General features: G+C 53.2%; 3 protein-coding genes across 4 annotated transcripts; 2 read left to right on the top strand and 1 right to left on the bottom strand.

Annotated features, from left to right (window-relative positions):
* The first annotated feature begins 1613 nt into the window (after positions 1-1613).
* Lta (lymphotoxin alpha) lies at positions 1614-3853 on the top strand. Its single transcript, XM_034524800.2, has 4 exons — positions 1614-1966; positions 2409-2513; positions 2597-2696; positions 2920-3853. Exons 2-4 carry the CDS (start codon positions 2418-2420, stop codon positions 3330-3332), a joined length of 609 nt encoding a protein of 202 aa, XP_034380691.1. The 5' UTR covers positions 1614-1966; positions 2409-2417; the 3' UTR covers positions 3333-3853.
* A 1212-nt stretch (positions 3854-5065) lies between these two features.
* Positions 5066-7685, top strand: Tnf (tumor necrosis factor). Its single transcript, XM_034524600.2, has 4 exons — positions 5066-5402; positions 5937-5991; positions 6185-6232; positions 6493-7685. The coding sequence occupies exons 1-4, from the start codon at positions 5217-5219 to the stop codon at positions 6909-6911; spliced, it is 708 nt and encodes a 235-aa protein (XP_034380491.2). The 5' UTR covers positions 5066-5216; the 3' UTR covers positions 6912-7685.
* A 2870-nt stretch (positions 7686-10555) lies between these two features.
* Positions 10556-12434, bottom strand: Ltb (lymphotoxin beta). 2 transcript variants are annotated; one of them, XM_034524722.2, is made up of 3 exons: positions 12140-12434; positions 11454-11766; positions 10556-11109 (listed from the first exon to the last, which is right to left on the bottom strand). In XM_034524722.2, the coding sequence occupies exons 1-3, from the start codon at positions 12299-12301 to the stop codon at positions 10667-10669; spliced, it is 918 nt and encodes a 305-aa protein (XP_034380613.1). In that variant the 5' UTR covers positions 12302-12434; the 3' UTR covers positions 10556-10666. The 2 variants fall into 2 exon arrangements, with proteins under 2 accessions (XP_034380613.1, XP_076772883.1); XM_076916768.1 differs by lacking the exon at positions 10556-11109 and having other exon boundaries at positions 11454-11525; positions 12140-12303.
* Between the last annotated feature and the right edge of the window lie 620 nt (positions 12435-13054).

Here is a 13054-nt window from a genome sequence, read left to right as displayed (position 1 = left end):
TGGAACTCAGGACCTCTGGAAGGGCAGTCAGTGTTCTTAACCACTGAGCCATGTCTCTAGCCCCAGAAGAAATCTTTTTAAGAAAGACAGAAAGGTGGGCCAGTAAGATGGCTCAGTGGGTAAAGGTGCTGGCTGGCTTTACTTAATGACTTCAGTTCAATCCCTAGAACCCATGTAGTGGATGGAGAAAACCAGCTCCCAAGGGCTGTACTCTGACCTCCACATGTGCCTCTGGCACTTGTATGCACTCACGTGCACACACAAGATAAATAAACATGTTTAAATGTTCTGTCGTGCCGGGCGTTGGTGGCGCACGCCTTTAATCCCAGCACTTGGGAGGCAGAGGCAGGTGGATTTCTGAGTTCGAGGCCAGCTTGGTCTACAGAGTGAGTTCCAGGACAGCCAAGGCAGAGAAACCCTGTCTCGAAAAAACAAAAACAAAAACAAAAAAAACCAACCAACCAAACAAACAAACAAAATGTTCTGTCGTGTGTATAGGATTTTTTGCCTGCCTGTATGTCTCAGCACAACTCGAGTGTAGTACCTACAAGGGCCAGAAGATGACCTCACATCCCCCAGAACTTAAGATACAGATGTAATAAACCAGCATGGGGATGCTGGGGATTAACACTGGTCCTTTGGAAGAACAGCCAATTCTTAGGACCCTAAGCCAGTTCTCCAACCCTCAAAAAAAAATAGTTTAAAGTTTTGTTTTAAGACAGAAATCATCAATGTGCCTGCTGGGAATGTGGACATGACCCAGGGGCTCACACAGGTCTACCAGCAGCTACCTGAGCTGTGTCCAGGCCCTTCCAGTAGAGAAGCGCTCCTCAGATGCTGCTTCTAAGCAAGCCCTTTAACTGCCTTCACTGTGGAGAATTCTGAAGCTCCCTCTGTACAGAACTTTGGAAGTCTGGGGTGTACATTTGGGGTTACACAGATCTGATCTGCAGGGACTTGCAAGAATAGGCTGGTACCTTACTATACGTGAGTGTCTTGGGATTCTAGAGAACACCACCAAATCATCTTCCCTGGACCATTCTGAGACAGCAGTTCTTAACATTCCTGACTCCATGACACTTTAATACAGTTCCTCATGGTGTGGCGACCCCCAACCATACAATTATTTTCGTTGCTATTTCATAACTGTAATTTTGTTGCTGTTATGAATCACAATGTAAATATTTGTTTTAAATAGAGGTTTGCCAAGGGGGCCCCGCCCACAGATTGAGAACTGCCGCTCCAGAGAGTAAGGGGATAGATACAGTTTAAGACTGTCACACACCAAGATGTCCCAGATTCGGGGAGGGGGCGCTGTAATGGAACTTCTTCACATGAAACTGGAAGATGACCAGGAAATACAGATACACTGGAACAGCCGTGCCTTGAAACCCCAAAGACAAGAGAGGAAACAGACCCAGAGGGGTATAGGTCAGTGGTGAAAGGCTTGTCAAGCATACATAACCCTGGGTTCGAACCTGAAAAAACAAAGGTGCCGCTAACCACATGTGGCCTCAGAGCCCTCCAGACGTGACCAGGGGCAATGGAGAGGGAAATGTGAACAGAAGCCTGTGAGCAGTCAAGGGTGCAGCCGTGTTATAAACCATCGCTCTTCAGAGGAAGCAGGCTTCCAGTCAACTGCCCAGCTGTGCCCCTCATTCTCCACGAATTGCCCGTCTGTTCACTGGAACTCCCCGGGCTGACCCTTGCTCCCTGCTAGTCCCTGCAGCCCACAGTTCCCCGGACCCGGCACCCTTTCCCAGAACGCAGTAGTCTGAGCCCCTAGTCCTGCGGTTCTGTCCTAGGCCCCAGCCTTTCCTGCCTTCTACTGAAACAGCAGCATCTTCTAAGCCCTGGGGGCTTCCCCAGGCCCCAGCCCCGACCTAGAACCCGCCCGCTGCCTGCCACACTGCCGCTTCCTCTATAAAGGGACCCGAGCGCCAGCGCCCAGGACCCCGCACAGCAGGTGAGCCTCTCCTGCCCTGTCTCCTTGGGCTTATCCTGGTCACAGGCATCCCTCAGGATCCTCCCTCTTCTCTTGAGCCACAGCCTTTCCTGTACAACCTGACTGGATCCCCAGCCTTAATGGGTCTGCTCCCTGTGGCTTTGATTTTTGGTATATTCCGTGGCGTCTAACTCGGCCTTATCAGTCTCTCTCTCTGCTCCTGTCAGCTATTGCCTGATTCTATGGTGGTCCTTCCCTCTTCCAGTCTGTCTTTCTCTCCTTATCCCCCTGCTCACTTCTGGGTTCCCATGCCTGTCCCCTTTTCTGTCTGTCGCCCTGTCTCTCAGGGTGGCTGTCTCAGCTGGGAGGTAAGGTCTCAGGGTGGCTGTCTCAGCTGGGAGGTAAGGTCTGTCTTCCGCTGTGTGCCCCGCCTCCCCTACACACACACTCTCTCTCTCTGCAGGTTCTCCCCATGACACCACTTGGACGTCTCCACCTCTTGAGGGTGCTCGGCACCCCTCCTGTCTTCCTCCTGGGGCTGCTGCTGGCCCTGCCTCTAGGGGCCCAGGTGAGGCAACAAGAGATTGGGGGTGCTGGGGTGGCCTAGCCACCTCAGAGTCCTAGAACCTTCTCAACTCTCTTCTCTCCTAGGGACTCTCCAGTGTCCGCTTCTCCGCTGCCAGGACAGCTCATCAGTCCCCTCAGAAGCATCTGACCCACGGCCTCCTGAAACCTGCTGCTCATCTTATTGGTAAACTTCTGCCCCTAGAGGCCCAGTCCCTGCCTTCCCTCCTGCTCGCCCAGGGGCCCAGGTGGTCTTCCCACACCCCACACACACCAACTTTTCTTACCCGTAAAGGCAGGCACCCCACTCCTATCTCCCCACCGACTGTCCCAGTTGTCCAGTGCCTGCTCCCTCAGGGATGGAGACCTCTGACCCTGATCTTTCCCCAATACCTTGTGCCTCTTCCCAGGGTACCCCAGCAAACAGAACTCACTGCTCTGGAGAGCAAACACAGATCGAGCCTTTCTCCAACACGGCTTCTCCTTGAACAACAACTCCCTCCTGATCCCCACCAGTGGCCTCTACTTTGTCTACTCCCAGGTGGTTTTCTCTGGGGAAAGCTGCTCTCCCAGGGCCGTCCCTACTCCCATCTACCTGGCCCACGAGGTCCAGCTGTATTCCCCCCAATACCCCTTCCACGTGCCTCTCCTCAGTGCACAGAAGTCTGTGTATCCGGGGCTACAAGGACCGTGGGTTCGCTCAATGTACCAGGGGGCTGTGTTCCTGCTCAGTAAGGGAGACCAGCTGTCCACCCACACCGATGGCTTCTCCCATCTACACTTCAGCCCCAGCAGCGTATTCTTTGGAGCGTTTGCTCTGTAGAATCTAAAGAAACCCAGGAATTGGATTCCAGACTCCATCCTGACCATTTTAAGGGTCACATCCCCACCGTCTCCAGCTTCCTCACCAAAATAACCTGGAGCTTTCACAGGAGTCTGAGGCGATTCAGGGAACCACAAGTCTCCCCCAGGGCCACTCCAGATGCTCAGGAGGAGAAGACTCAAGCCTGCCTAGAAGTTCCTGCACAGAGCAGGGGTTTTGTGGGTCTAGGTGGGGCAGAGACCTGGACGTGAAGGAGGGACAGACATGGGGAGGTGACTGGGGACAGGGAAAGGTTGACTATTTATAAAGAGAAAGGTTAAGTTATTTATTTATAGAGAATAAAAAGAGGGGAGAAATAGAAAGCCGTCAGATGACAGCCAGACACAAAGGTGTCTCACCTCAGACAGAATTCATCTTAAAGAGAGGAAGTAGATGGGGGTGACCAGGGGGTTCTAGGAGAAAGCAGGAGGCTTTAAAAGCCAGCCACTGCTCGGCTAGACATCCACAGGGAGCCCCTGCACCATCCGTGAAACCCAATAAACCTCTTTTCTCTGAAATTCTGTCTGCTTGTGTCTGTCTTGCACTGGGAGAGAATCTTCTTCATCTCTTTAAGGAGTAGAGCAGGGAACAGAGGTCCCAGTTGGACCATGGGTTCTGGGTAGAGCAAGGAGACATGAAGGAGCAGGCAGCTCCGAGGGAGATAGCGGATTCATGGGAATGAGGCAGCTTAACTTCTGGAGGAGACCCAAAGAACAAGCTAGGGAGATCCATCTAAGGGTGGGGGGATGAGACGAGGGTTCTGGGGAGAAGTGACTCCACAGGAGGGTGGGAGAGTGTCCAGGACTGGAAGGCAGGGGAATAATTGGAAGACAGGGAGCCATATGGGTTGGGAGAAAGCCTGGAAGCAGGGTTGTGGGATCTAAGTGTCTGAGGTGTGCCACAATCAAGACGATACGGCAGAGGCTTCGTGGAAAACTCACTTAGGAGCAGGGGGCTGAAAGCAGCAGCCTGAACTCATGATCAGAATGAAAGGAGAAGGCTTGTGGGGTCCGTGAATTCCAAAGGCTGAGTTCATTCCCTCTGGGACTGCCCCATAATCGTCCCGTTACCCCCAGCATCCCCTTCCAAAGCCCATGCACACTCCCAACTCTCAAGCCACTCTGCCTTCAGCCACTTCCTCCAAGAACTCAGACAGGGGGCTTTCCCTTCTCAGTATCTATTATGTCTCTCCCCTTATTCACTCAGCTTCCAGAAGCACCCCCAATGCTAAGTTCTCCCCCATGGAAGTAGTCCCACTTAGAAATGTATAAGAAATAGACACAGGCGTGGTCTCTCTGCAGAGAAAGAAACAATGATTAGGACTGGAGGGTAGAGAAAAAATGGTTTCAGTTCTCAGGGTCCTATACAACACACACACACACACACACACACACACACACACACACACACACACACACACGCTCCTGATTGGCCCCAGATTGCCACAGAATCCTGTGGGGATGGGGAGGAGATTCCTTGATGCCTGGGTGTCCCCAACTTTCCAAACCTCTGCCCCCGCTACGGAGAAGAAACCGAGACAGAGGTGTAGGGCCACTACCGCTTCCTCCACATGAGATCATGGTTTTCTCCACCAAGGAAGTTTTCCGAGGGTTGAATGAGAGCTTTTCCCCGCCCTCTTCCCCAAGGGCTATAAAAGCAGCAGTCTGCACAGGCAGCAAGCAGAAGCTCCCTCAGCGAGGACACCAAGGGACCAGCCAGGAGGGAGAACAGAAACTCCAGAACACCCTGGAAATAACTCCCAGAAAAGCAAGCAGCCAGCCAGGCAGGTTCTGTCCCTCTCACACACTGGTCCGAGGCGCCGCATCTCCCTCCAGAAAGGACACCATGAGCACAGAAACCATGATCCGCGACGTGGAACTGGCAGAGGAGGCGCTCCCCAAAAAGATGGGGGGCCTCCAGAACTCCAGGCGGTGTCTGTGTCTCAGCCTCTTCTCATTCCTGCTTGTGGCAGGGGCCACCGCGCTCTTCTGTCTACTGAACTTCGGGGTGATCGGTCCCCAAAGGGATGAGGTGAGTGTCTGGGCAGCTTTTATTCTCAATCACAAGCAAAGCAGGGTAGGAGGACCAGAAGGACAGGGCGAGGGAAAGAGGTGGGCTAATGGACACGGTAACGTGGAGCAGAGAGGAGAGGGAGACAGAGTCAGGACCTCAGACCCGTGCAGCCAGTTGACGAAACGGCCTTCGGCGGATGCGCGGAGGGATGAATGAACGAACAAGTGTGGGTGCATGTGGAGAGATGTGGAAAGATGTGGCCCGGGGAAGAGAAGAGAAGCGAGAGATTCGAGACAAGAGATGAGGGAGGCATGAGAGATAAGGAGAGAGATTAAGGGGAGATAACAGGAGTTCCAAAAAAAAGGCCACCACAGAAAGATGCCTTGGGTTGGACGGATGAATGAATGAAGAAGAAAAGCACCAGGCCGGGGGGGGGGAGAGCTGGGGGGGGAGAGGAGCTGGGGGGGGGAAGAAGAGGAGCTGGGGGGGCAAGGAGCGAGGGCTTCTCCTTGGGGCGAATCTGTCTACTAACCTCCTTCTTTTCCTACCCAGAAGTTCCCAAATGGCCTCCCACTCATCAGTTCTATGGCCAAGACCCTCACACTCAGTAAGTGTTCCCAAGCCTCTCTCTTAATTTAAGATGAGAGAAGGGCAGTTAGACCTGGGATAGGGATGGGACAGGGAGGTGGGAGGAGAACTTAAAACTTTGGTTTGTAAGGAAAGGGAACAGGGGTTTAAGTGCACAGATGTTTGCTGGGAAGCCTAAAGGTCTCATCCTTGCCTTTGTCCCTTCCTTCCAGGATCATCTTCTCAGAATTCGAGTGACAAGCCTGTAGCCCACGTCGTAGGTAAGATTTCTTCACATGTGCCTCGGGGGTGGGGGGGTGAAGGGGCAGGATTTGGGGGGTGGGGGTCGAGCCAGGCTGAGAGAAGACAGAGCGGTGATTCAAAAGCAAGGCACCAGGAGGCCACCCGGGACCCTGTAGCCAATGGGATGCAGAAAGACGGAGGGTGCAGGAACCGGAAGTGAAGTGTGGGTAGAAGTTGAGGCTCAGGATGTGGGGTGTGAACTAAGAGGGTGACACTGACTCAATTGTCCCTCCCTCAGCAAACCACCAAGTGGAGGAACAGCTGGAGTGGCTGAGCCAGCGTGCCAACGCCCTCCTGGCCAACGGCATGGATCTCAAAGACAACCAGCTTGTGGTGCCAGCGGACGGGCTGTACCTTGTCTACTCCCAGGTTCTCTTCAAGGGTCAAGGCTGCCCCGACTACGTGCTTCTCACCCACACCGTCAGCAGATTTGCTATCTCATACCAGGAGAAAGTCAACCTCCTCTCTGCTATCAAGAGCCCCTGCCCCAAGGACACCCCTGAGGGGGCTGAGCTCAAGCCCTGGTATGAGCCCATATACCTGGGAGGGGTCTTCCAGCTGGAGAAGGGGGACCAACTCAGCGCTGAGGTCAATCTGCCCAAGTACTTAGACTTCGCGGAGTCCGGGCAGGTCTACTTTGGAGTCATTGCTCTGTGAGGCAAATAGGTACCCATCCGTTCTCTATCCAGTCCCCTCTGACCTCTTTCCTCCAACCCCTTTATTGTCTACCCCTCAGAGCCCCCAATCTGTGTCCTTCTAACTTAGAAAGGGAATTATGGCTCAGGGTCCAACTCCGGACTCAGAACTTTCAACAACTACGACACTCAGAAACACAAGATGCAGGGACAGTGGCCTGGATTGTGAGCTTCTCACACATCACTGTCAGGGACTCAAATGGGATTTCAGAATTCCCTGGAGCCTCAAATGTCCATTCCTGAGTTCTGCACAGGGACAGTGGGTCAGGTTGCCTCTGGCTCAGATGCTGCTGGAGAAGACCTCAGCCTTCCTACCTTCAGACCTTTCCAGACTCTTCCCTGAGGCACAGTGCCCAGCCTTCCTCACAGAGCCAGCCCCCTCTATTTATAATTGCACTTATGATTATTTATTTATTATTTATTTATTATTTATTTGCTTATGAATGTATTTATTTGGAAGGCCAGGGTGTCCTGGAGGACCCGGTGCGGGAGCTGTCTTCAGACCGACATGTTTTCTGTGAAAACAGAGCTGAGCTACCAGCTATCCCCGCCTGGCCTCCCTGCCTGGTCGCCTCCTTTTTTGCTTATGTTTAAAACAAAATATTTATCTAACACAATTGTCTTAATAATGCTGATTTGGTGACCAGGCTGTCACTACATCACTGAACCTCTGCTCCCCACGGGAGCCGTGACTGTAATCGCCCTACGGGTCATTGAGAAAAATAAAGATCGCTTGGAAAAGAAATGTGGTTTCTGTCTTGAGACGGAGGCTGCATCAGTCTCTCTGCCTAGAGTCTCTGGGTTCAGGTCTCTGTCTTTAAACTGGGCCATTAGGACCCCCAAGACCCCCATGGAACAAAAGGCAGCTAACAACCCCCCCTCTCCCCGGAAACAGGAGCCTAACCCTAATTACCTTTGCCGCTGGGCATGGGGATTTCCCACTCTGGGAATTCCAGATACCTGCTGGGAAAGTACTGCCGGGTCTTGTTCTTTCCGGGCTGTTGTGGTTCCAATGGAGCTGGCTGGGGAGGAGCCACATTCTCAGGCACCTGAATCACAGCCAAGGAAGAGCCTCAGAGCTTCAGGTGTCTAACTGTGCACCTTGCATCATTCAACCTGCCCTCTGAACGGACAGGGCAGGCATGGTACACAGGAGAGGACACCTGACCTCCTAACCTTCTTCCCTAACCTCCATCCCTGGGCTGGGCTCAGCCTTCCAGCCACCAACCCCTTGTCTTTCCAAACCTCTGAAGACAGAGGAAGAATATTTTTTAAAAAGACACCGGGCTGAAAGTGTGGCTCTGTAGAGTGGAGTGTGTTGGGGGCAGTGTATGAGATGCCCTGAATTCAAACCCAAGACAGCATAACAAGGAAGGAGCCATTGCTGGTTGGCTTTGGTCTCCCAGTGTTTCAGACAAATAATGAGTATATTGAAGTGGGTGGATTGGAAAAAGAAAAACACCTTGTTTAAATACTTTTTTTTTTTTTTTAATTACTCAATCACACATGCAGGGCCTTGGATTTGATCCCAACACCAATAATAATAATAATAATAATAATAATAATAATAATTTATTGTTGTTGTTGTTGTTTTTCAATAGTACTTGCTGAAGCATGTAAGGCTGACTTTATTCAGAATTAGTTATTGGTGCAGAAACTTGTTGTGGAGTGTCCAATGAAAGCAAGTGGGTCTGAAGAGCCAGAGTAGGGTGGGCGTGGGGGGGGATGGCAAATGACTAAGAGAAAAGAAAAATCAGGGGTAGGGGGACTTTGTCTAAACAGATCAGACAAGACGCCTGTTGAGACAAGCCAGGTAGCAGACATCACCTCAGGGGCCGTACAGGATGACTGAGGATGATCCAGTCTAGGAGAGGGAGCTTGCTAAACCAACTTAATGGGTTTTTTTTTTCCGCTAAAACTAGATTTTACAAGGAAGGCAATGGCTAGGTATAGAAGATTCAGAAGCCTGACTAGAGTTTAGCCAAAGTTGGTTGCCCTCTCACCCCTCTGGAAGGCTCCTGTGCAGTAGGTCAGAGGCACATGAGGAGTGGGCGTGTGGCTGTGCCTTTAGTTCCAACACTTAGAAGGTAGGAACAGGTAAATCATTGAGGGTTTCAAGGCCAGTCAAAGAAGGAAGAGGAGGAAGAGAGAGAGGAGGAGGAAAAGAAAAAGAAGGGAAAGAAAGACAGAAAGACAGATGGACAGAAAGAAAGAAAGGAAGGAAGGAAGGAAGGAAGGAAGGAAGAAAGAAAGAAAGAAAGAAGCAAAGAAGGAAAGAAGGCAAGAAGGAAAGAAAGAAAATGGAACTGGAACTGCAGCCCCAGATAGTGACAACCCTAATTGGGCTCACTGCTGGTTGGGCCTTCCTGCACCCAGTAGCCAGAGAGGGGAAAACCAACCATGTGGTGTGCTGCAGGGGTGGGGTGGGGTGGGGGTGACCCACTCGGGTGACCTAGATAGAACCTGGGTTCCCCTCTGCCTCCTCCAGCCGTGGTGTGGGGGAGACGGCTGTTACTCATCTGAGGGGCCTCCCGCTTGCCCAACTTTGCGGAGGGGTGCCTTAAGTGTGATCCAAGGGTGAGGACATTCCATGTCTAGAAAGGACCCCAGGGCATCTGCTTCCTCCTCCTCAGACACAAGTCCTCTCCCCACTCCCTCCTCCGCCATCTCAGCTCCTTTGCTTTCTTCATTAGTCTGCACCCTTAACTTGCCTGCAACTGACCTGATGCCCCTTAGAGAAGAGCTGTCAGAGCCTATGGTGGTGCAGCCTTCAACCCCGGCACTCGAGAGGCAGAGGCAGGCCAATCTCTTGAGTTTTGAGATCAGCCTGGTCTACACAGTGAGTTCTAGGTGACCCAGGACTGTATGAGACCCTGCCTATAGATAGATAGATAGATAGATAGATAGATAGATAGATAGATAGATAGATAGACCTACCAAACATACATACATCATACATACATACATACATACATACATACATACATACATACGAGCTGTCGGGCAGCCAGCAGTGCAGAGCTAATGGGCCCACCTCACAGAGTTTTGTTTCACAGTCTTTGGAGTTTTTCTCTCTGGGAACAAATCCTGCCTACCTTCTCGAGTTGACTCTTCTCACAGAGAGGCAGAAGCCAGGAGAAAAGGTGTATGTGAGGGGGTCTTGTGGGGACCAGGTCCTTGCTACTTTGTGGGTTCTTTCTCCCACGCTCTCTCCCCCTGGTCTCACCCCCAACACTAGATAGGAGAGAAACAAGTATAGAAAGGAATTGGGAAATTCCTGGAGTCTAATGTCTTTCCTTCAGTTTCTTCTTGGACCCTCAGCTGCTAACAAACCGCAACCAACCTCCCTAAACTGCCAACATCCTGGCAATCAGGATGCTGCGAGAAGTCTTAATTGTCCCTTCTTCCGTCCTCCTGGACCCCTGGCCTTAGAGCCAGGGCGTGGGTGCAGCAGGTTTCCAAAATTCAAAGCTGGGCCATCCACACCTGCACGCGCCCCAAATCAAAACCAACTTCTGCATTTCCGTGAAGACACTGGCACGGGCCGGTATAGTTTACATTCTTTATTTTCAAAATTCATGTCCTACAACCCCCCCCCCTCCCGCACCACGCCCCCCGCCGCCCAGGACCGTGGGGTTCCAGGCTTCCCGACTCTCCGAAGATCACGATTCACACATTCGCACCGTCAGTGGATCCTTCAAGAAATACAGATGGCTGTCACCCCACCATCACCGCCCCGAAGAAGGTCTTCCCTCTCCTGTAGTCCACCATGTCGGGGTGACTGATGTTGACGTAGACCCTCTCGCCGCTCCGGAGCTGCGCCAGGCCGCCGAACCCCACGCTCGTGTACCATAAAGACCCGTACCCGATGGGATCCACAATAGGGGTCACTGTCTCCGCGCCCTCCAGCAGCAGCTCGGGAGAGCCCCGCCCGTAGGCGCCCCCCGCACGGTACAGGGCGCTGCGCAGCGTGAGCGAGCGAGCGCGGCTTCGGCCTGCAGGGGGCGCCCTGCCCCGGTACCCGACGTGGCAGTAGAGGTAATAGACTCCATCCTGCGGCAGCGCCAGCCCGTGGGTGCGGGAGAACTGCGCGCCGCTCCTCAGAAACGCTTCTTCTTGGCTCGCCTCCCAGCTGAGTCCTTGCCCGCTCATCCAAGCGCCTGCAGAGAGAGACACCCGTGAGCTCTCGGGCCGTGATCTCTAGATGGGGACCTGGGCAGGATGAGCCAGGACGTGGAGCCCTGGATCGTAGGGTCGGGATCTTCCTCACCCTATGGTACTCAGCGGGGAGGGGCAGAAATAACGGTGCTATCACCCGAGGGGACTAAAGTGGCGAGATCCCGACGGGATTTTACCTGTTTCCTGAGAAGTCCTACGGAGAGAGAAGTTGGTGGTAAAGGAGTTTGGGAAATTACCAGGAGTGTCATAGCAGAGCCAAAGGACTCTCGCTTACTGTGGAGGTGTTTACTGAAGCTGGCACCCTTCAGGTCTACCAGATGCTTACCTATGAGGTGGGCAGCAGGAAGCTCGGGGCTGAGGTCAGTTTCTGGTTCCTGCTTTGGCAGCTGTTGAACCCCTGGGTCTCGTGTAGAATCTACTGGAGACAGGGTGGTCACCCACGCAGATGCCTCCTGAGAGGCCTGTGCAACAGGGCCCTGGGATGCGGAGCCTAGATTCCTGGAAGAATAGGATCTCTGAGGGTGCCGACGGGGGTCAGGAGTCTCTGAGAGGCTGGAGGGTGAGGGCAAGATGCAAGATGGTTTGTTGTCATCCAGTCTTTTCTGAGCCTGTGCTCCCGAGCCAATGATCTTCTCAACCTGGATGGGTCGGTAGGGTTACAGTGCCCAGAGGTCAGTCAGATTCGGCTAATGGCAACTCCACCCCTCCCACCGTAGAGCCCAGCCCTAAGGCCTGGGCCTGCAGTGCCCTCCCTAGAATGCATCTTGCTGGAAGAACAAAGCAAGCCTATGTATGCAGGCAGAAAGACATAGCGCAGCAGCGTATCAGGAAGAGAAGTCAACCAGGAAGGGGCTTGCCAATTCAGGCTAGGATTGCCTGGAGAGTGGGCAAAGACAGACCAGACATACCCTCAGGGGAGAGCGTTCAGCTGAGCCCGGTGGGCAAAAGCACAGCCATAAATAAATAAATATCCACAAGAGGTAGCCCCCTGGAGCGGTTGCAGCCACTCACCCAACGTCCCTGGTCCTGGGGCACCAAGGCCAGCACAGCCAGGACAGTGATAGGCACTGCCAACAACAGGGTCACCAGGGAAGTAGCTCCGGCCACAGCCAGCAAGAGGCAGCCCCTCCCCTGGGGCCTCCCACCCAGGCGGTGCAGTCCCTGTGTCCCCATCCAGACTCAGAACTAGGACCAGGGCAGGGGCTTTCATACCTCAGGGCTAGGGCCAGCCCTCTCTGCAGACCCACACACCTGCCCCCTGCCTGGGACTTTCCGAGCACCCTAGCTCCCCTCACCCTGCTTCCTGTTTACCCAGTGCTGGGGCCAGGGTTGGGTGGCTGGATGCCTGGGTTCTCTGAACTGGGGAAGGAGATGGGGTAGAGAAAGGTTTTCAAGGTAAAGGTGAAAGGGGGACTTAGCAGGGAGAGAAAATGAAGCCCAGGGAAAGAAGGTAGCTTTCAGAAGGCCAGGCAACAAAGTTGTAATGGCCAGGCAGGACTCCAGGTATCTCATGTGGTGTTCATGCTTCTGGATCTCACAGGCCAGTGCTGGAGGGAGGGCTGCAAATGCTGCACAGGCACACACACGCACACGCACACGCACACACACACACGCACACTAATGCACACACATGCACACACACACACTGATGCACACACATGCACACACACACACTGATGCACACACATGCACACACACACACTGATGCACACACATGCACACACACACACTGATGCACACACATGCACACACACACACTGATGCACACACATGCACACACACACACTGATGCACACACATGCACACACGGGGGTGCGGAGATGGAGTAAGAGGCCAACAAGGGGCAGCTGTGTGTCTGCATCCCTGAGATGGCCCTCTGCCCACACTGGCTGACTTTGTCCTGTCCCAGTCTCTAAAACAAGATGG

The sequence above is a fragment of the Arvicanthis niloticus genome, chromosome 20 (assembly GCF_011762505.2).
Source record: "Arvicanthis niloticus isolate mArvNil1 chromosome 20, mArvNil1.pat.X, whole genome shotgun sequence".
In the NCBI taxonomy this organism is placed as follows: domain Eukaryota; kingdom Metazoa; phylum Chordata; class Mammalia; order Rodentia; family Muridae; genus Arvicanthis; species Arvicanthis niloticus.
Note: the sequence above shows the minus strand (reverse complement) of the source record. Positions and strands in the feature narration are given on the sequence as shown.